The sequence below is a fragment of the Astatotilapia calliptera genome, chromosome 7, assembly GCF_900246225.1.
Source record: "Astatotilapia calliptera chromosome 7, fAstCal1.2, whole genome shotgun sequence".
NCBI classification, from domain to species: domain Eukaryota; kingdom Metazoa; phylum Chordata; class Actinopteri; order Cichliformes; family Cichlidae; genus Astatotilapia; species Astatotilapia calliptera.
This window is the reverse complement of record NC_039308.1, coordinates 60,274,805-60,298,264: the sequence shown is the minus strand read 5'-3', so window position 1 is coordinate 60,298,264 and position 23,460 is coordinate 60,274,805. Positions and strand designations below refer to the sequence as shown.

Genomic DNA, 23,460 nt, shown 5'->3' with positions numbered 1-23,460 from the left:
AAGCCATCTGGATCTTATTATTGTGCATACTTATCAGGGCTTCGTGGAGTTCGCCTGGTGTCAGTGGTGAATCCAGTGCCATTGCTTGAGTGTCCAATAATTTTGGAAGAGTTATGTTGTCCAAAAACTGATCAATTTCTTTTTTAGATGGGTTTATTTGTGGTGAATACAACGTTTTATAGAAATCCCTGAAAATGTTGTTTATTTGTATTGGTTCATATAATGTGTTCCCAGATGAATCTTGAACAGCACATATAGTTGTTTTTTCTTTATTTATTTTTAGCTGGTTTGCTAGAAATTGACCGGATTTATTACCATGTTCATAATTTTGTAGGCGTAGTCTTTGTACTAAGAATTTTGTTTTTTTATCAATTATCTCATTTAATTCTAGTTTTGTTTTGCGTATTTTGTTCAATGTTTCCTGATCTTGGTGGGACGCGTAGGCTTCTTCTAGTGATTTGATGTTTTTTTCTAATTCCTGAATATTTTTGTTTTCTTTTTTCTTTTTATGTGATGAGAAAGAAATAACTAAGGATAACTTTCACGAAAGATAACAGAAAAATATACTGAGAGGAGCGCAAAGCACAACTACAATCCAGTCTGGAGAATGAACAAAACTTTCCTTTTCCTCCTTACACAGTATAGACTTGAAATGAAGTTAAGAGAGATAATACATATCACCAGATATGCAATTACTGCACATACTACTAGAAGATTTGATCTTTTTTTACATTGTAGAAATTATTATTTATTTAATTGTTTAAACATTGCCAAACTGGAGCCATCAGTGCATTTTTAAAGGTTTTTAAGTATGACACATTCATTGGAAAGGTCAGGTATAAGTACTATGACTAAAATAGATGTGGCATTCTTGCAACTGATTTCTATTGCATCACATTTCTTGCAGTTACATCTGAAGATGTTGAATATCACCCATGTCTCACTCAGTGTTTTTTCTGCTTTCCTCATAAAAGTGGAAGTGAAACTGTCACTATTTGGTGTAGTTTGTTTTAAATATCACACTAGACTGGTGATAAACATAAGCAGCATTTTTGAAGCATTATTTTCAAATGGCAATATCAAAGGATATCTTAAAGCCCAAGGAATTTACGACAGGGAGAAGACCACAGTAATGACTTAGTGTACTTTAAAAGTTAAAGTTTCTGACCTGGTGAAGGAAGGCGGTCCACCTCCATGCGGAAGTCGTCTTTGAGGAAGAGGAAGCCGATGATGGAGAAAAAGTAAACGAGAAAAACGGCCAGAACCGCTGTCAAAAAAATGGAGCGGCCATTTTTCGTCACACTCTTTATCACATTGAGCAGCGTCTCCTCTCGAATCACCAGGTCCAAAAGCTGCAAAAGGAGATCGTTATCTGTGAGCCATCAGCAAACATTCGGAGAACACTGTCACAAATCAAACGAGCTCTCTTACCAAAATGCTGTAGAAGAACTCATGAACAAAGAGGCCCAGGACGCAGATGATGGCATACCCCAAATGGTAGATAAAGAGTATGTCCATCACGACTGCTTTGTAGCCTCGAGTGAACGTCCCCTGGTTCCCCACAAAACTTACAAGAAACACCAACTTGTTGAAAAGCTGAAAATGGAATAAAAACAAAAAAAACTCGTACGTGTGAAGAGGCAAGAACAGACACATTCTTCAAAAACAAGCCTTTGTTCACTTACATTGACAGCACCGAGCAAAAGCAGCGCAGGGCCAAGGCCCATTGTGTAGATAGCACGCAGAATAAGGGAGACCAGGAAGAACCCGATGCCTATTGGTTTAGGTAAGACGGGAAGCAGTGCGGTGAAGACTCCCAATGCCACCCACAGTAAGATATTCCAGAATGGGGATAATGTGCCTGTGTGGAAGAATAAACAATCGAACAAGGCACAAAACATCAATGCTTTAAAGCACAATATCCCTCTAATGAATTATTTATCTGAGCTAAAAGCTTAACTTAGCAAACAGTCAAAGGAAACACTTTAAAATGTCAAACAACCATCCATGGGGACAGCATCAGTCAAAACAACCAACTCTTCTTCAGCTCACTGAGTAAATCAGCAGAGTGATGCTCATGGGTCTTTTGGAAACTGCAAAGTGCTGACAATTCATTGAGGAAGTATTTATCAGAAAGCCATCTTTAACACTTCTGTACGCCACAGGAACCACGTGTACAGTAGGTTTACATTTCAACAAATCACACCAAGGCAAACCAGCAAATACAGCAAGTTCTAGTAACATTTCGCAAAACCTAAAATCAGGTAATCTAACATTGCACGTAAAGAAATGAATTTTAAAGAGTAAAATAGGATGATTATTGGGTGATTTAACTTCATCTGATTAATTAGGTCTCAGGCTGACGCCAGGCTGAGGGCAATGACATGAAGTCGTATCAACATACCGATAAAAACGATTAAAGTCCAAGTTGTCCCACCTCAAAACGATATCATGATGACGTGTGATGGATTTCCTTTAAGCACATTTTGTACACGCCCACTGCTTCTTATCCAATTAGATACTGTATTGTTAGATAAATCACCAGCATTCATGAGACTGAGTGACCAAGGTGTTTAAATAAATGCAGCATCACGTGTCACAGAACACACATTTTCAGTCATAAAAAGAAAGCAATAATCATTAATAATTAACATTCCAAAAAAAGAGAATTGTTATAAACTTACTTTACTTGAAAATTAATACATTCAAAGTGTTCTTCCATAGGTTTTTAAAATTATTAAAACTGCTTGATAAAACAGCTGTAAATAGATAATTTTTTTAAAAAGATCTGCCTGTTGCTCATTGCGTTGTAGCTGATGGTTGGTGGTTGACACTCCAGGCAGTGGTTGCACAGGTTTTCCTCATGTCACATGTCTCATGCTGTATTCACCTCATTTGCCCATCTCAAAACTGAAATTAGTTTAAATAAATGGCCCCTTTGCCAACAGTTGCTTTAAAATTTACCACATTTCTTTCTTTCTTTTCATCACATAGCCACTAGTCTCTTTAACTCTCTGTGTGTACGCCTCTTTTTTTTTTGCATGCTTGACTCCCTCATTATTTTAGTTGGATAATACTAATGAGTGTGTCTGCATTTGAATTAAAGAGATACGGCATAATTTAGCTGATATTAAGGACTTTTATTCTCCACATACATTTTCTCTAGTACATTTATGAGATGTTATTTCAGCACCAGGAGCTGTCCATACTATGCTCTATACAAATTTTACACAATGCACACAATAATTCTGTCTGCCTCATATGGTAAGTTCATCTCTACTTTGATATTGGCAGATGTATTGCAGATTAAATAGTTAATCCATGTCCAGTAGGAGCCATTTGAAGACCACTGCCTTAAAACATTGGTTTGCTTAGCAAAAGGTTTAAAAAAATGGCTTGAAATTACAAATTACAATTTGAGAAATATGCAGAAATTCTTACCCTCATCTTCATCGTCACCAAAAGGGTAGAATACAGCCACAGCAATGTTGAGCAGGAGGGCCAGGTAGAAGGAGATGCTCCCCCAAAGAGAGATGTGACGTGAGAACCAGAACAGAGCCTTATTTTCTGTGCAAACACAACAGGGAGCATAAGTACAGGCACACGAATTCAGCACACACCACATCACTGCAGGCCCTTCAGTTTACTGTGAAAATAACATAACCAGACTTGCTGGATGGGAATCGTGATTTGTCGTCCTGAAGCCTGTTCCTGCTGCCACCACCGCCACCACAATCATTATTATTTTCCAAGAACTGGATGCCGAATGTAAGGAAGACTTACTGCGGATCTTCTTCTGCCACCTCATCTCATTGTAGAGGTTGTCAAACTGGTGGAAGAAGTCATTAACCTTGCTGCCTTGGTCATCTCTCTCAGTGGTGGTGAACACACGCATCTTTGACTCCTCAGTTAGGTACTCACAGATGTTAGGAACTGGAAACACTATCTGCTCCATGCTGCGGTCATTACGCACAATCTGATAACAAAGATTAAAGGTTTGGCTTACAGTTTTATAGTTTGACGAACGATTTAAGAGATTTTAGGATAAATGATAAATTGATGATGCGGGTTACCTCTATCTGAGCTGTGTGCTTCGCATAGTAACGGAGGGCATCATCCTTTTCCTTATCGTGGTCCATGCCTGACCCCAGACCTAACCCTGACCCAGGGGTGAGGCTCTGCTGCAAGATTTTGTTGTGCCTGGCCAACTAGGAATGAAGAAATATGATTAATATCAAGATATGATTTTGCTGCACTACACTGGATGATACTGTAACCAGTAATGAACCAAAACTAAACAAATATGGTTTACAAAATCTCCTCATGAGCGTTAATGTCATGGTCATTTTTATGGATTTTACAAGACATGACTGTGACTTTGGAAAACAAGAACTGGGTGCTGCTTTAACCTTGACTGAAATTTGAAATAGCCCATATGGACAAGAAATATTCCTTCTGGAGAAAAGTTTTATGGTCAGCGCAGACAAAGGTAGTGCCATGATGACAAGAGGTATGTTTCGCGGAGTAAAGGTGAGGCTTTCACACTAAGAACACTCAACTGCCAAGCATGGTGGTGGTAGCATTGTGCTCTGGGAAGTTTTGCTGTAGTACTGGTACACCGCACAAAGTGGATGGAATAATGAAGAAAGTTCTTTCACCTCACATTAAATTAACATCTAAATGGTTGAAAATTTGGCAAAATTGGGTTTTCCATCAGAGCAATGATCCCAAACACACATCAAAACTGGTTTTGGGATGGATAGACCAGGCTAACATTAAGCTTCTGGAATGGCCTTCCCAACTCCATGAACTCACCTCTATCGGAGGATTTTGGAGCAGGTCTAAAACCCAGGTGTGTGACAACCAATTTAAATAAATTCTGCCAAGAAGAGTGACCAAATATCTAAGCAGAATTATGCCACAAAATTGTTGATCACTATCAAAAGGTGTGTGTGTGGTCGAGATGCAACTTATTAAGAGATGTTTAATACATATATTTGATCACTGTTTATATATTTTTGAAAGTCCAAAATAAATGCAATCTTGTGCACCCGATTCTTGTTTTCTAAAGCAATTAAAGATGTAAAGTATACAATGATTCCACCCTGGAAAAAGCCCTAAATTGTTGTGAAATTCATACCCATGATGAGCCCACAACATCTGTAAGTAATGTCTATATACCGTTCAAATTCAAGCTTTATGGCCTTGTTTTTTGTAATAGAGCTAAAGCTGCCATCTCCCATTAAAGGAATTGAATTATTTCACAGTTTTAAAGTGATCCAGATCCCAACCAGAAACCAGCAACAGTTTCTTTCTTTCCCCACACTCTGCAGAGGTAGTTTTTATGTATCCTTGCTGATAAAAAGACATTGAAAAGGACACCTGTGGCACAAGAATTAATAGATGAGTAAGAAACAGGTTCTGGCCTTTTTCCTTTCCTGTGTTGTTTACTTGTTTTGTGTACACTGAGGTCAACTAGAAATCTAGGTTCAGTCAACAAATTAGATTTCCTTATTTTTTTCTGCTTCTCTTTTTAGGTGAGGAAAATTTTACATGGTTTGTGGAGTTCTGAATACTTGCTGAGGTTTTCTTTTTAATTTATTATATTTTAAACATCTATTTTACTCCTTTAAAATAGGCAATTGTAGAGAAATTTATGGAGAAATGTAGAGAACCATTTAGTTTGTGCATTCTATCTATTGTTTATTTTATATTATCAATTTAATTTGTTTATTTAGACAATCAGAAAATATATTTCAAAGCTGATGCACACATTTGTGCATTCCTGTTTTAAGCTGAAAGGTTATTTTTTTAAAAGTCAAACATTAAAAAAAAAAAACTAACAAAAAAAACAAACATGCACACTTCCTTGTCATGATGAAACTCGTCTGCTCTGTAGACCAAAATATCCTGTCTGACACTTTGCTCTAAAGAGACAGAAGTGAAAACCCACAAGACTTGGCTTGCTCTCAACAACTTACAAACAGCGTAGACAAAGACTGAGACACGTCAGATGGACACACACATTTAGAACAAAAACAAATTTCTCAGGGGTACAGTACTCCTTCCTCATTCCCTCGTTCCTGATCCCTGGACAAAGCAAACCATGTGTATTTAGTTGTGCAGCGACTACCTGCCTCAGTGAAAACGCCTAAAGCCTATCTGTCAGTAGAGCCAATGTCACAACACAAAAACTCATTTCAGAAAACTGTCAGAGCAGTTCATTCAGAGAAGCACTCCTCCATCACTTGGCACTCCTGCACTGCACTGGCCCAGTGGTCATTAGACTAAAGCATCACTGCATTTCCTCTGTTTGTCTGACCACTTTAGACTAACTCAAGTTTAATCTTTTCTTTTACCTGGTGGGCCAGGATGTAAATGTTGTGTCCGACATCTTTAGGTTTGATCTCGTCTCCCATGCCGTCATCGTCGTCTTCACTCTGCAAACCCTGTTTGTAGGCGTCCTTCATGACATCCACCTGAAGCAAAAGTGTTTTAGAAGTCACCGTTTTTGCACCACACGTCAGGTGTAGTTTGTGTGCATGCATGACCACACTCACCAATTCAGTGGGTCTCATCTTGTAGAGAATCTTCTCTGCGTTCTCACTGTCATGGCAGCTCTCCATGATAGCTAGCAGGAGCTTGGAGGCATTGTTCTATGATACACGTTTCAAAATAATCAGCTTTTATATTTTGATCAGTTACACAAAGCTGAATAATTGAAAGGAAAAAAACCAACAATACTGGTCAGATGCAGTTTTTTCAGAGTGCTGTGATTCGACTAAAGGGTTGTACTACTAAAGACATCTGCAGTCAGACAGCCAGTAAACATGGGCTTTATTTGCCCCATTGCCTTTTTCATCATTGCACAATTGTTATCTATATTTAATTAATACTATGCAGCAATGCAAGTATATAATAGGGTAATGGAAATGTGTTGCCTCCCAGACCTCTCATACAACTACTGCTCACCTTGAGTTGCAGCACCAGGTCCAGGCGATCCTTACCCAGGGGGTTGATGGCGTTGACAATCAGTGCTATAATAATATCAATACCATTTGACTCATGTTTAGCTATACAGCTCTGGAAAAGAAAAAAAATGGACATGCTGTAGTCAGTGTTGGCTACATTACAAAAAGAAAATCATTAATATAATTCATCAGAAGAAAGTGTCTGTGCTTTACAGGTAAATCCAAATAAAAGATAGTTTAAGACGGCTTACTACACCACAGCTCATGATTAAAACAGCGGTGTGATCACAAAGTGACCAGGTCCACTGTAGACAGACATTTATGCTCATATTCACACCAACAGTAGATTTAGAATCATCAGATTTCCTCCTCCTTCTAATTAGAAACCAACACAGACACAGGCGTAACATCCAAACTCCATACAGAAAGGCCCCAGCTGCTCAGCTGGTTCGAAACCAGAAATTTCCTGTTTCCTGTATTCTCAACTTGACTGGACTTGAACACATGAAATAAGAAAAGCTTTTCGCTACAGGTTTAACGATACTGTATGATGCTTCACATTTAGGAAAAGATGAACAATTTTTCAAATATATTCACAGTATTAGGCTCTATTAAATAAATATGTTGACAACTTGACTATCCAATAAATCGAGCATTTTCTCTCAACTAACCAGCCACCCTCCTCCTACCTGGTTTTCATGGCAGGGCCCCTGGCAATACTCTGTAATGGTTTCCAACGTTTGGAGAATCAGATCCACATTATACTCATTTATATAAAGTCCCAGCAGCCCTAGGCCTCCAGTGGTGCTCCCACAAATGCAGTCCAAGAACTGAAGAGTCTCACACACCAGATTGTAGTTAGTCTTGTTGTTCTGACTGCGCAGAAAGTTCTGGATTCAGAGCAGGAAAAAAAAAAATCAATCAGCGGTCATTTTAATGACTGGACTTAGAAGGGCAAAGTTCACAGAGCATCAGTACCTGCAGCTTTGAATTGTGGTTCTCACAGAGCAGCTGTAGGTAACGCAGGATTGGTTTCATGATAGATACAGCCGGGCTCATCTGAGTGTCTTCCGATGCCTCCTCAGTACCGATTATCTCACTGTTTTGGCCGAGGCCTTCAAGGTCAGGGTCCAGCTCTTTTCTGAAGGCTGAGAAGGCCTTTGAGGTCACTGAGGAGGCTTCTTTTAGCTGCCCTCGCATGTCGTCCCTCATGTGAAGCCCAGAATCTTTCCCTACAAAGAAAGGATTTATTGAAAAAAAAAAAAACACACACACACACACAAACAGACACACAACACGATTCACTGTTTAACTGCAGGGCAGGAGCAAATTGCTTCCATTCATAAGTGCGGCAATTGTATTCAAGAGAAATTGATATGTGTGTATATATATATATTTATTTATTTACAGACGTTCACTGACAAGCAGGCAACAATTTAGTGGGTTTCTGTAGCATAAAAACACTCAAACTTGATACAATGGCCTTTTGATAGGATTGCAATGTGGGCTGTCACATGCTTCAGACATGTGACTGCTTAAACTGGGAACAACAGTTTCAACAGAAGTCAGCAGAGCTACAAAAATCATTGTGGATTTATCCACTACAACTGTTTTAAACTAAACTAAACTTGTAGACCTCAAACACTGTAAAAGCATTACTTTTTTCCAGTCTGTGGCTTTTTAATTCGCTCTTTCTATGGAAATGCCTGGATGTGCTGAGGACGTGAGCCTCATGACTCAGTATTGCACTTTTAAATCCTCATCACTAGGTACCTCTGACATTATAACAGAGGTGATTCACTTCTAATGAACTTTGCTTACTTACTTTCAGCCTCCCTTTGACATTTTGACACAGTGGTTAGCTGCATTTTGAGCTCACAAACGTTATCTGGACATTATGTGGTGTTTTTGCTCTAATAAGTCAATAATGTGAAAAAAATTAAAAATACACCATCACCGAACGGTACCTTTTTTAACCCTGATACTACTGACATCACTGTCATCGTCCCTTCTTTTGCAGGTGACTTCAAACATGTTGACTGACACGGTGGCTCGAATCTCCTGCTGGGCCAAACGCATGCGGTCGTAGAAAACCTTGAAGAACCTCTCGGACTTTTTCTGCTTGTTCAGTTGGCTGTAGAATGAGTTCTAGTTGGGAGCAAAAATGGCCATGAGTATACTTCTAAAACATGTGGAGGAGAAGTACAGGATTCGTGTATCTGTGAAGCCAACCTGTATCTGTGTGTTTCCACCCCTGAGAAGGGCAATGCCCAGCTCGATGCTCTCCTTAAACAGTCGATCATTCTTGGTGTTGACGATGAGTTCAATTACCATCTCTGTTGCCCCAACATTGTCCAAAAGACACTGAATATCCGAAACAGTGGTGGCTGGCTTGTCAGCGTCTACCATGGGAGAACCTCCTGCAATGATGTAGAAATTTAAATTCTAGCTTCTGCTTCTCATGCTCTTTCTGAGTTAGTCTCATGTATGTTGCCTGGTTATTTTTGTGCTGCTGCTCTCCCTGCCTCTGGCTTTCCATGCATGCACATACCATATATAAATAATTGTAGATAGAAATAATCTCTTTTTGAGAAATTGAACAGGAAAAACTTTACAAATGTTTGATTATTTGTTATGCTCATCTACTATATTCCACACCTGCCTGGACCGAATATTTGTGGGATGCATTATAAACCTCTTATGTCTGCCAACAATTGTCAAACAGCATACTGCCTAAGAAACAGAGCACTGTCATTTTAGTTCCTGTTGTTTCCTCGGCTGTGAGTAGTTATTGCAGCATCTACTCAGTTTATTTGGGGTTCTCGGTACCTCCAGGTGACTGCTTGACAAAGCCACCAGATGAGCTGTTTCCACTCCCGAGCTCTGACTTGGAGAGGAGCTTTTGATTTCCAAAGTAGCGTGTGAGGAGAATCTTTCTCAAGTCGTTTCCCTGTGGAGACAGAAATCATAATGTTAAATCCATTTAAAAGTCTGACTGAGTATGAGCTTTAAACTAGGAAATTCACACATATTTAATAGATTTTGATAAAGCTTTTTTTCCCCTTTACAGAAAGGGAAAGAGGAATAACTATAAAAATGATCAAAATGAAGGACAAATCTTAAGAAGGGAACATTTGTGGTAAGGTGCATTCATTGGCATGAAATCCATCCGATCATCTCTCAGAGGGCTGAGCAGATTTCATCTCATTTCACCTAATAGGAATCATCGCCATCATCCCATGACACATTTCTGCCTTGATGGAAGCAGTGGTTTGCAGTATGACAATGCTCTTATCAACAAAGAAATTGGAGCTTGAGAGAGCATGACGGTTATAATGTTGTCCAATATCTTGATCCTATCTGAGCATTTATGAGAGATTCCGAGATAGCAGCCAGGGTGTGTTTGGAGAAAAGCAACCATAAATGATGACAGATGTTACTTTTACTTTTAGTTAATATTAGTCGGCAATGAAAGTCTCCAAACAGTTCAATTTTTAAATTGACATGATGAACCGCTGATCTTACCCCAAACTTTTTGGGATGAGGCTAGTTTTCCCTCTCTTATTGTGCAAAATAGGACCACACTGTGCTTCTTTCTTACACACACACACACACACACACACACACACCGTGTGCACATAAGCATGCAAGTGAAGACAAGTGGAAAAAGGTTATACAGAATGTGGTCATTTGCGTGCAAGGATTACTGATGCATATGTATAAAGTAATGCATTGCACAACACCAGCTTGCCTCTAGCAGCTCATTTATTTAATAACTGCATTTATTTTCTTTCGAATAAACATCTCTCTGTGTCTGCGACATTTGACGCAGATGAGCAGAAATGAGATTAAAAGATTCACGGCGACAATCGCCCTTCAGTGGTTGTGTAATCAAAGTGTGTGATTGGCAGGTGGATGACTTGCATTGTACATTTCACCACCTATTTTTAAAGAACAACAGGGAGAGCGATGGATGGATGAAAAGAAGGAAATATAAAGGGAAGATAAAGTATGTATGAACACTACATGTGGTCAGCACCTGTTTCTATGGTAATCCAACAACGCATCAAGGCCTTGTTTCATGACACCTTACCACTGGTATTGATCAAAAGACTTCAAGAAGAGCTGGGTAAGGGGTGGAGTTAAAATTAATGGGCTGTAAGCAGCCATGTATGGTTTCCATGGAAACGTGTTAGCAGGCTAGCAGAAAGGCAGGTGCCTGTCAAAATAACAACTGAATACACTTGATGTGTTACACTCTGCTTGTGCCAGGTTAGACCCCCCTTTTGCCATCAGAACTCCTAATTTTTCATGCTATAGATTCAGCAGGGTGCTGGAAACATTGTCATCATGATGCAACTCTCCTGTTCCTCCTAGTCCCAAAGGTGCTCCATGTGATTGAGATCCGGTGACTTTGGAGACTATTTGTGTACAGTGAACTAATTGTCATGTTCAAGAAACCAGTCTGAGATGATCCGAGCTCTGTGGCATGCCACATTATTCTGCTGTGAGAAGCCATCCGAAGATTGGTGCACTGTGGTCATTAAGGGATAGACATGGCTAGAAATAGTACTCGGGTAGGCTGTGGTGTTAAACAAATTGTTCCTAGAGCCTAGAGTGTGCAAAGAAAATATCCTATACTACTAGACCACCACCACAAGCCTTAACTGCTGATACGAGGCAAGATGGACCCATGCTTTCTATCGTCAGATTTTAGTTAACCTGTGCAATTTGTAGCCTCAGTTTCCTGTTTTTAGCTGACAGGAGTGGCACCCAGTGTGGTCTTCTGTGGCTGTAGCCCAACTGCTTCGATGTGCTTGATGTGTTTTGCGTTGTGTATAGGTTGGTTGTAGGGACACAATTTTGGCTTCCCACATTTAAACACAGACAGTCTTGAAAATGTGTTATTTAAATCGAACGCAAAGCAAAAACAAAATGAGGCACTCCCCCACCTGACTAAATCAGCGCTGAACCACATCCAATCACAACTGTTCACTGCATTACGAAGCCTGAAGCTTCCTGGACTAGTCTAGACCGATAACACAATGTAAAAAGACAGATATATTAAAAAAATCGAATGACTGACACAGTAGAAGGTGAAGAGCTTAGCAAAGCGGATTTAGGGTTAGTGACATTGACCAAGAAGAGATTATATACAAAGAGTGTTGTAGAGTTGTTTCTGTGCCACAAAGCAACACAACTAACATAACCAGCGGCCTGAAAACTTACCACCAAATAATTAGTATAATTAATGCATGAAGGACAAGAGAAGCAATGCAATGGTTGCTAACCTGAATTGCTCAACATCAACACAGACATTCATAAAAGTGAGGCTGTATGGCACACCACTTTGCTAACAAAGGTGTACTGAAATCACTAACACAAAGCGTTCACTAAACATTTTTACTATTGAAAGCTTCAGGAATGCATTTGGGGGGTTTTCAAGATGGAAAAACTTGCAAAATGTTGCAGGAGAAAAAGAGATAGATCTCACAACAGTAAATTACTATGCTACATCACTCATGCAGGTCCAACAAATTTAGTTTTCTTCCAAGCGATGCACCGAATTTACGCAAACGAGGATACATTTTCTTTTGATGCAAAGATTTGTAAATGAACAGGAATGTAGCGCAACTTGGATGCAAAAACAGTGTTATGTTTAAGTGAAAGAGAAATTTTTTTTTTTGCTCTGTCAGTTTTTTGTCAGTTAATTTTGACAATAATCGCACAGCCCTACTTGATTGTAATGAATCAGTATTTGTTGCCTTCCTATCAACTTGAAGCAGTCTGACCATTCTCCTCTGAGCTCTGGCATCAGCAGAACAGTCTCTGTAATCGCTCTGGGTGGTTGTGCAGAAAAAGTCACCTATATCGCCATTTCTCTCCATTCTGATGCTCCGTTTATAATAATAATGATAATACATTTTATTTATAGGCGCCTGTTGAGGATCCTCAAGGTCACCTTACATTAGTACAACAAAATAAAAACATAAGATAAAGTATGTAAGTATAAAAGCTAAGTAAGATAAAAATAGACTAAGACGGAGTCATGGTGAAGAATATGCAATTCTGAATGGATGGGTTTTAAGACACAATTTAAAAGTAGAGAGAGAGTTTGTAGTCCAGAGATCCAGTGGAAGTGCAAAGACTTCCAAAGACTCAGAAGGAAAGTCAGAAGGACGTAAGATTGAACATCGGGCAGGTTGCCATCAGGTCGCTGCCACATGACTGGCTGATGAGATATTTGCATTACCAAGCAGCTGAACAGGTGTACCTAATAGTTTTGAATATATGTGATCATTTTTAGGCTGTAATTATGCAACCTTTAGGCTATAAAATAACTAAAAGCTGAAATTGTTCATTAGGTGTTAACATTAATTAATTCAAAGTTTAAGTAAAAGTTCTGACTCCTGCTTCAATAATGTGAATATTTGGTGCGTGCTCTGAACGATTAGTAACAACCAATTTCTTTCTTTAACTGTCCTTTTAGTTTACTTATATTGTAAATCTTGTTTTATATTTGGTACTTTTAATTCTTTTTATGTAGCTTTTATGTTGAATCATCTATGAAGCACTTTGAACTGCGTCAACCTTCATGAAAGGTCCTATACAAAGAAGGATTGATTTATTCACTGACTGGCATTGTTGGTTAGACAAGTCACCTCACCTCACCTGACCTACAACCCTATAGACATTTAATGGAAATTTTTCCCATTCCATTTATCCTAATACTTGCATGAAAATAAATGCATTTCCTTTATTATACATTTCAGAATTTTGCAGTTTGTGACTGACGCACCAGCAGTTCAGCAATTGTCTGGTCTCTTTGTTCCTTTGCAAGTTTCCCTGCTGTGATTGTCACACCTCCTTTAAAGCTGACACATACAGCTAATTAGTATTCAGATGTATATGACTCATTTGTGTAGCTGCCATTGTAAGTTGTAAGTAGTTGCTTCTTATAAAATTTTGGGTGCATTTGGATGTGTCAAATGTAGTGTGGTTCATCCAAAATGAAACTGAATTATCAAGCAGAAATAATGGGATTTCTTTTTTTCTTTTTTTTTTAAAAAAAAGCTCCAAACTGCAACCTTAAAAAAGAAAAGGTCTAATTATACAATATCAAGGCATCAGGCAAACGAGGTACCTCTATGTCTCATCACAGAGGCTGGCCAGATACAGTTCAGCTAAGCATCCTCAAACTAAGTGTACCGAAGAGCAAAGATGTGGATGAGCACGTGTAGCTGATGCTCCCTGTGTCAGTAAACACTCTATCTCATCTGCAGTCAGCAGAGACACTTGTCTGCCTGCACTGTCTGGCTGAGATGTCTCACAGAAACACAGACACACACCCACATAGACACACACACGCACGTACACACACACGTGCACGCACACACTTCTTGAACTGAAGGTGAGGATCCATTGAGTCAGTGTCTCTCATTTCCACACACCACTACACAGACACAATCCCAGTGCATCTCCAACCTCAGCACTACACTCTATAAGGCAATGCATCCCACTGCATGCTCCCTTGCAAACTAAACATGTTTGACTTTCCCCTTTTCCCTCTTGTAGGGAGAAGTTGAAAGGTGGGGGTGGTGACAGGTTTTTGGGGGGATTTTTTTGTCTCCCTTCTGGGTGATGCAGTGTGCTGGCACACACTGCAGCCAGCACACTGCTAGGTCTGCAGAGAGAAAGGAGAGGATAGAGGAAGCAGGATGGCAGTAGAGAAGAGTCAGCCCTGCCTGACTCATCTGCTTGTTGCTGCATTGACAAGAAAAACTCTAGTCAGGTGATGTAAGAGCCGAGAGAGAGAGAGAGAGGGGGGGGAGCAAGAGAGAGAGCGAGAGAGAGAGAGAGAGAGAGAGAGAGAGAGAGAACTGACAAAAGTAAGAGGAGGGTGGCAGGAGGAGGAGGAGAGGAACAAACAAAACCTAGCAATGAGCAGACAGTCGTGGTGTTTTAAAATGTGCACCGGCACGCCACACTGCGGCTCTGGTGTCCAAGCTGAGGATGAGCTGCCGATCCCCACCTCCAGCTTCACTCCCCCCCACCACCTCTCGCAGCTCTGCTGTCTACAGATTCCTGTAACTCCGGTGAGAAGCATGGATAAAAAGACACCGCCTGTTCTGTGCTTCTTTAGGTGGTCTGAAAACTCATGCAGGCATCAGAGGGCAGTAGCAGCTGTAAACCAGGACATACACTGCCTGGATGGAGAAGTTAGAGCTGCTGAGCTCTGATAAGGTCAACTGCAGCAGCGTGTCAGGCAGTGCAGGAGGACAATGTTCCCCAAACAAGGTTGAGATGAGAGGGGTGGAAGACTAACAGTCTTACTTTTTTCCTCCACAGAGGAATCCGAGTCGGTCTTTTATGAACAGAATGACTCAAGCACACAGTGGCATAGCACAGTTTCCCCACAGGCTGTGAGAGACCAACAACTTCACCATCACAAAGCTTATGTTACTTCAGTCAATACACTGATCAGTACAGTGTCAAACTGAAAATCTACCTTCTGTTATACAAAAACTCAAAGGGAAATTCGATCTTATCATGTACAGTTTAAAAGCACGCGCTGCATGCAATCTAATAAAAATTTCTGTTGTCTCTAAGGCGAGCTTGGAGCTGAAGGAGAAATGAAAAGCTTAAAGTGGGAACCTGTCATAATAAAATCCATATCAATATGTTTTATAAAGTGTTTTCTCCAAGATATTTATTCTTTTTTAAAAAGAAAATAAATTAAAATGTATTTCATTATTTCACATTTTTCTGCTATTCTACCACAAACACAACAGGAGCGCAGATGAAAAACAAAACACGAGGGAACATAGGGTGGTGTGCAACTGCCACCCATAACTGAGATCACTGGGTTCATCATTCTTTGGTGAAATTGTGGCTGGATGAGCTCAGGATTACCTAAAACTCTTGCCATTAGTCAAGTCCATTAGGGTGAACCATGTCTGCATATTTGCATTTCATCCCATCTCTTTTACCTGCTGCTGAATATGACATGTTCAGAAGTAGCTGTGGAGCGCTGCGTGCAAGGCCAAGAGGTTACAAATGGTATCTGGAATCCTGGAAGACACACGCGCATCAAGTGGTGCCATTTATGATTTCAAGCTGCAGTTCCACAGCGCATGAAATGCTTTTACCCAACAAACAAGCACATCAGCAAAACAAATTAAGCCCACATGTGAGAGCAATTGGTGAGAACGAGTCAGGGAAATACAAGCATAAACAAGTAAACAAGCATTCAGTAACAGGTCTGCTTTAGGGAAGGCCTGACTTTTAACCAGCGGGTTTACGGTGGAAGTGTTATGTGTTATTCACTAATATCATTATGTACTGATTGAGTTTATTAAGGAGACTATGATGCTGAAGATAAGCTGACTGGCAAACAAGGCTCATCTGTTTTGCCTGCCTCACTGGAACTCGGGCAATTTAGTTGACATAAAAAGGCAAGCATGGGGAAAACATAATAATTTTTGAGAGCTTATGTTTCAGCCATGAGGCTTCTGAAAAATTACATCAGCATAAAAATAAGATTACATTTGGCAGAATCACTCATGGTTCTCAGAGAGCATGGGGCCATCTGATTTTTGTGATCCACGGACTTTGAGTCTATCAATTGCAGCGGATCAAACTTTTCCCTTATTCTAAGCTGCTGGTTACTGATGACACACCCTCGAGACGCTGACGTTTATTTTTGAGAGACAGAGTAAGGAATATTGCATTTATTCCAATCAAATACGGTTCAGGTGCTCAGATCCTTCTAAGGATAAATGGTTAATAAAGCATTTTTTTGTCCACCCTGTAATAAAAGGCTTTAACAGAGGTGTGAGCACATGTGAGATACCATGACATAAGAAATGAATCAAAAACTGAAGCAGATACTGAACGCTAACTGAAACACACAGTGTTCTTCACCAGACTCTTGTTTGTCTTGAGTATTATATCATCACTGGATGGTTTGTGTCGTGTTGTCCACCAGCTATGAGCAATAAACGCAAACACAATTTCAAATTCATGTCATTCCGGCTCTTTTCTTGTCATGTGCCTCTCAGACTACAAGTGACCTAACAACACACTATGAACTTGTGAAACTCTGTTTACACTGAAAACCACTGAGATTCATAGAAACACTTAGATACCATACGTAGGTAACTCAAAACCTCAAAATTCCTGCATGCTAAAAATAAAGACAATCTCTTTTTAGAAAATCTCAAAGGTAAATAATCTCATTGCACACATAATACATTTGTTATGTTGCTCGTGTCAAGGTAAATCAGTGATTTAAAAGTAATTTTTCAGCCAGAACTAAACAAGAAAGGAGTCCGACAAATGAACGTGATGGTCTAGTTTCAAGCATCTTCAACTTGCAGATTTTATAAAGCTACACAGGGTTAAAAATAATTATCCACCCAAGTTCAAGGTTTTATAAGAACAACTGGAGCAACTGAAATATTTTTGCTCAACCCACAGGAAGATTATTTCTAAGTTCAAATAAGTATAATTCAGTGTTTTAGATTCTAGAAGGATATCTTCTTGCAGTACAAGTGAAACTTTCTCTCTGTCTCTCTCTGCTTGGAACTAAAAGAGTTCAGCAGGCATCGTGCTCCAGTTCTGGAGGCATCTCTACATGGTGTACACAGACCTCCAGCGCCCAGTCACGGCCAGACTAGACAAAACAACGTGTTCTAATCCCTCATCGCCATGGAAACCAAAGCATAATGCTCCCCTAACAGACACCTGGCTGATGGATCGAGGGAAGCAAGGGCAAGAGGAACTGAGTAGAACCTCCTCAGCACAAGTTCACGCAGCAAAATAAACACTTTTTTTGTATTAGATAAGTTAAACTTCACAAATCAAAACTATTTTGGTTAGACCTCTGCAATCTCCAACTTTCTGACTCAACTCAGCATGCTGTCTCAGCCAGAGTCCAGCCAAAGGTCAACCTTTACAATGTACGCATGAGCTCACGCAGCTCTCTGCCTGCCTGACCCTCTCCACCTAGAAAACCTAAAGGCATGGTCCATCATGATTCCCATCAGACAGACAAACAAGGAAAGGCCTGCAGTATGAGCTCACGCAGGGCAAGCCAGCATGACACTGCATGCCTGGGAGTGTGTGTGAGTCTGAGTCCTTGCATCTACGTGTGCGTTTGTGTGTGATGCGCTTAGCATCGAGAGGGTGGTAATCTGTAAATCTGCTTTGCCTTGGGCAGGTGGTGTGAAACTTGGCAAGCAAGACAGAATGAGAGACAGACAGACATCGTGTGAATGACAGATGAGTGTGATAGAGAGAGGAAAAAGAAACCACGTGAGAGTGGTTTAGATTATATAATTAGCTGGTTTTTTATTCCTATGTCACTTGTTTACATACTTATGCATACGTCTATATCAATTTAAAAAATATCTTAAATACAGGCTAGTAAAAGTTTAATCACAGGCTGCTAACATTTGTAACTGCAAGGATTTAAAAAAATATCTTATTGCTAACAAATCCCTGAAACCAGCAACCAGCTGATCCTATTATGAAGTATTCTCTGTGTAGCCGAAGGCGTTTACATCCTTCTCTTTCAACAGCCTCCCATTGTTGGCGAAAAAAAACTATTAAAAAACACATGAGCGTTTCCTTGCGTTGTAAATACTGGCTGGCATCAAATGTGTGCCATTAAAATCTACAGTGCTCAGCAGTTTTGGAGAATTGCTTCACTTCATTAAAGGAAAGAAAAGCGCAGATCATTAGGTTTTCTATTTATTTATTTGTTTATTTTTATAAGTAGTCCTGACTGATATCCACCTTAGAAAAGGAAATAAAGCTAAATAAATCACTAAACTTTTTACCCCGAACAATACAACACAGACTTCCTGAGGGCAAGTGAGAGCACAAACATTTAAAGTGGCCTTTTACTGACAGCCAAAACAAGTGACATGCAGCAGCCAGAGCCAACACATCTCTGTGCAGTTACTGCAGATCTTGCCCTCTCTGATCAAGGCAAACACCTGAGCAGGGCCTGGGTGGGAGCAGGTGTGAGCGAGACAAAAAAAATAAAATTATAATACTCAGGCGGGCAGACAGACTGCCACAGACTAAGATAAAGCGTAGAGGGAGCAAAGGAGGAAGACAGAGGCAGCAAGCGGACAGGAGAGTGAGAGTAAGCAGGGAGGGAGGGAGAACGTGGTGGTACACGTGACGCTGGCTCAGCCACTGCAGGCTGTTACGTAAGCGCACCCCCTGCCCTGTCTCCTCATGGACTGAGCAGACTCTGCTTCTCTCCAATCCCTATCCCTGCAGCCGCTGCCCACTTTTTTTTCTCTTTCACTCACATGGCTCCTCACATGGCTGCTTCCCTCGCTCCCTCAATGACTCTCCCTCCATCTCTTTCACTCACTCTCCTCCACCCACTCATTGCACCCCAGGGGAGCCACCAACCTCTACTGCCTTTGCTGTCACTCTGTCTCTCTCCTTCTGTTTTTGTCTGTCTGCTTGCCTGCCTGCCTCCCTCTCTCTCTCATTATTTCCATCAATCGTTTTTCTCTCTCTCTCGTGCAGTAAGGCTGCAGCTCCACACTCAGGGCTACGCGGATATGACAAAGAGAGGCCGCAAATACATGCTCGAGCACACTCATGCACACCTACACAAACTGACATTTCACATATCGTTACCGCACTGTCTGGCTTCTCCAAGCCGCTTTTAAAAAAAAGTGACTGTTTTTCCACTTTGAATTCCTCTTATCTTGTTCCACACAACTGTTGAATCATTTGCCTTTCAAATAAAAAAAATAAAAAAAGCGCTCCAAAAAAACAAAAACAAAAAAAACCCCACATAGCTTGGCTGACTGACACACAATACAAACACAAAAAGGAAAAGCAAAACTCTGACTCCTCAAGCAGCTGGAAGTCAAACAAGTTGCCGTGTACTATATTGAGCAACGTAGTCCTGACAGTATTAGTAATACCATTATACTGAAATAGAAGGTAAAAGAACATACATTTGTTCTGCTTTAATAAGCTGTGCCTTAAGTGGACTAATAATAATCACATGCATGCATGAAACATGCAAACGTGCTTTCCTACCACTTTTCTTTAAAACAAGACAAATGGAGCTGCAAACTGAGCAAAGCAGTGGACGATTAAAACAGGCCATGTCATGTTTTTGTGCGAACTGATAAAAGGTCTTTTACAGGAACGGTGCATCCTGTGTGAACTTCAGACTGGCACCTTCTCTCGCCACACAGCTGGAGCAAGAAGTAATTACAGGCTTGATGTTTTTGTACTTTGGCCCTCACCTTCCACCCCTGTCAATGTGAACAAACATGCGCGCTCTCGCACACGTAGCCACCTCTTTGAGTCTCCTCTACACAAATTTGCGTGTCATCCTACCAACTCTAGTCATTCGCTTCCCGGGCCTCTGGCTGAGAGGGAGGTGCAGCAGGACAGGGGCTCCTGTACCCCCAACTCGCTGCAGTATTGATTTGTTTGTTCAGTGCGTTCCCCCACCACCACCTCCTCCTCCTCCTTCCTTTACTTCCTCCTTCCTTTTCTCCCTCTCAGTGTGAGTGTGTCCTCAAGTGCCTCCCTGCCTTATGTAACACAGAAAGGCCCACAGCATACTGATGAAGGGGAGTCTGGGCTCTGGGCTGACAGACCTGAGAGAAAACAAGCACTACGCTGCACTGCTATAGGAGCACAGCATTGCCAACACATGAAGTTGAGGATAAATCCAAAGCAAACTTTTGGATGTTCTCACTCACGTAATGTAACTTGTATGCAAAGGTGAATGTGACATCCTAAAACCATTCACTTGGTGAACTTGTTAAAGTCACCTAAAGTGTCATGTACTCACAGATTGCTCAAAGCTTTCCTTCTTTTCCAGCATCTCTCTGAGCGTCTTCAGGATCTTCAGACACAATTTATCCTCTTTGTCCATCAGCTTCTTGGTGTGTTTGATTAGTCTGGAAGAGCGATAAGAGTTGCTGCGTCATTTTGGTTTCTGGTTAATGCACTCGCTTGCTCACAAAACAAGGCCACGCTTTAATGATCACCGCAGGTGAAATCTCCCTCTCTCTGTTCCCAGAGGGTGTCATAGAGAAGAAATAGTGAGAGCACCCTCAGAGGTTTGATGATGTGTCTGAGTATTTTTTACAAAATGTATTTGTCAATTCATGCAGGCCACTGCCACAAATACTGACTTTTTTGCTACCATGCTCTCATTCACTTCATTTAAAGCTGAATGTGGCTCTATGCAATGACGTTCATTTATCATTTAAAGTGTGTTTTGCAAGTTTATTCTTTTTTTACTTTTCCAGCATCTACACAGCTGATAAAAAGGTGAAAAAAACATTGTCAAAAACTGCAAATAACTCCAAATACTAACTTAGTCATGCTGCTAGTTTTCCCAATGGTCAGACAAACACTTTAAAATGTGGCCTGCAGGCTGTCTTTGTTCTAAGGACAGTTTATAGAGAGCTGCTTACTTGGACATAAAAGCTCCACCCTCACAGCGTAAACGAGCAGGCTCTGGAAACAGCAGTTCTGGGCTGTGCAGAACATCCACCAGCACAGAAAACTCTGCCTGAACCTTTGGACTGAACTGCTCCTCCAGATGGGACACAACCCCCTGCACAACACAACAGATGCATTAAAAATGCTGCAGCAGAGACTGTAGTGCTGATGAGCATGCATGTTCATACATTACGTAATTTCAAGGGATGGCAATGTCAGTTTGTCAGGCCACTACTGTGACTATTGAAACTTTCTATATACCCAGAGGATAAATTCTAACAGCTTAGCACAGTCGTTAGATCAAAATGTTCATTTGCCTAATATTCCTTCTTGAGCATGTTGCACATTATCATAGACTCAAAGCACTGCAGTGTCAGAGCTGCTAGCATAGATGTAGACTCCCAGTGTTAGAATAAAGGTTCACCTGCAGCTTCTCTATGATGTTCTTATAGTCAGGCCCACCCAGTGGCTCCTTGCGAGGTCGTGTACGTGCAGAGATCCTCCAATCTTTAGCTGCCCGCTGCACCATATTACTATGGAACTTGAGAGACAAAGTGTTGACCTGGCTGTCCAGATCAACAGGGATGGCTATGGACCGTGCCTTAGCTGAAGGAAGAACACGTAGAACATGTAGGAGATGTCATTGTGAGCTTAACTTTACAGTCATGCGAAAAGGGAGGCTTTCACAGGACTCTATGCAGCCCTATGGAAAACTAAGCACACACCAAGTACTGCTTGCAAACGTCAATGGAGTGAAGCAACACTGTAAAAAAAAAAAAAAAAAAAAAAAAAAAAAAAAAAGAACGGGGCAAAATTCTTCCACAATGATGTCAGAGATTGTTAAAGTCATACAGAAACTAGTTACTTCAAGGTATAGCTGCTAAAAGCGGTTCCTCAAGCTACTGAGTCACAGGGTGTACTTAGTTTTTATAGGACTGCGTGGAGGTGTTGTGAAAGATCTCTTTTTCAAATGTGTTTCAACCTCAAATGCAACCAAAGCCTAACTTTGGCTGATCCAGCAAAGGACAATGGAACTGTGCTGCACACGATTATGTCATATAATAAGTAAAATAAAGGACAATTGAAAAGCAACATTACAGCAATAAATATTGGTAAAAATTCAGATCAGCATATGCACTGTAAGATATGGATTAAAACTTTTTAAATATACAGTGAATGTGAAGTAATGAAACCATCTCCTATCGAGGCTGAAGAGCAAAGTTGCATCACTCACCCACATCGGACAGTGTTTTGATACAACTCTCAATATTAGCCTTCTGAGCTGAGCTGAGCCATGTGCAGTTGTAAATCCGGAAGGCTGACTGGAGGAGCTTGATGAAGATAGACTGGTTTGTCTACATGTTAAATAAAAGAAGAAGAAGAACTAGCAGGATGCTTTAACTTAAAAAGGCATAACCACAGAGAAATACAGAGGAACAATCAGATGGCATGACTTGAAAATTGAATGTCTCTGAGGTCATTACTGCATTACTGCTAAAAAAAAAAAACTCAATCTTTATTAAATATGTTCACCCCAAAAATTATCCAAATCCATGACATTTGCATGCTTGTCAGGGGTGAAGAGATACCTGTAGGTTAGAGTGATTAACAGAGAACTGAGAGCTGAAGAAACCCTTGACAATGGCCATCACCGTCTCCGTCACATACTTCTCCAGGGCTAGATCTGCATGGCTACGCTCCGTTGTAGTGTTGCACACCTAAATTACAAAAATCATGAAGAGGAATATGTCTATTATCATTTCTTATGCAATAGTCTTGACACATACACAGGCTCATAAGGAAAGAAAAAGAGGTGAATGAACCTGACTTACACTGGCCATGTCCACCAGGAAATTATCAAAGAGCTTCCAGATATGGGAGGAGGTGTAGATCTCCTTCATTTCGACCTCTGTGTCCACATAGCAGTGATTCACAAAGTTCACATAAGCAGTTTTGACCTTAGGGCGAGAAATTAGAAAAAGCA

At 40.5% G+C, this 23,460-nt stretch overlaps 1 protein-coding gene across 1 annotated transcript in view; it reads right to left on the bottom strand.

Annotated features, from left to right (window-relative positions):
- Positions 1-23,460, bottom strand: part of itpr2 (inositol 1,4,5-trisphosphate receptor, type 2) — a 67,393-nt gene that overhangs the window by 22,875 nt on the left and 21,058 nt on the right. The window contains exons 32-51 of the mRNA XM_026176310.1: positions 23,309-23,434; positions 23,066-23,194; positions 22,711-22,831; positions 21,901-22,082; positions 21,449-21,591; positions 20,818-20,926; positions 9,801-9,921; positions 9,204-9,391; positions 8,939-9,119; positions 7,950-8,203; positions 7,661-7,861; positions 6,973-7,083; positions 6,561-6,656; positions 6,360-6,479; positions 4,074-4,208; positions 3,784-3,976; positions 3,442-3,567; positions 1,686-1,861; positions 1,432-1,596; positions 1,169-1,352 (exon numbers count right to left, since the gene is read on the bottom strand). Of these exons, the coding sequence (XP_026032095.1) occupies positions 1,169-1,352; positions 1,432-1,596; positions 1,686-1,861; positions 3,442-3,567; positions 3,784-3,976; positions 4,074-4,208; positions 6,360-6,479; positions 6,561-6,656; positions 6,973-7,083; positions 7,661-7,861; positions 7,950-8,203; positions 8,939-9,119; positions 9,204-9,391; positions 9,801-9,921; positions 20,818-20,926; positions 21,449-21,591; positions 21,901-22,082; positions 22,711-22,831; positions 23,066-23,194; positions 23,309-23,434 (3,061 nt within the window). The remainder of the gene's footprint in view (positions 1-1,168; positions 1,353-1,431; positions 1,597-1,685; positions 1,862-3,441; positions 3,568-3,783; positions 3,977-4,073; positions 4,209-6,359; positions 6,480-6,560; positions 6,657-6,972; positions 7,084-7,660; positions 7,862-7,949; positions 8,204-8,938; positions 9,120-9,203; positions 9,392-9,800; positions 9,922-20,817; positions 20,927-21,448; positions 21,592-21,900; positions 22,083-22,710; positions 22,832-23,065; positions 23,195-23,308; positions 23,435-23,460) is intronic.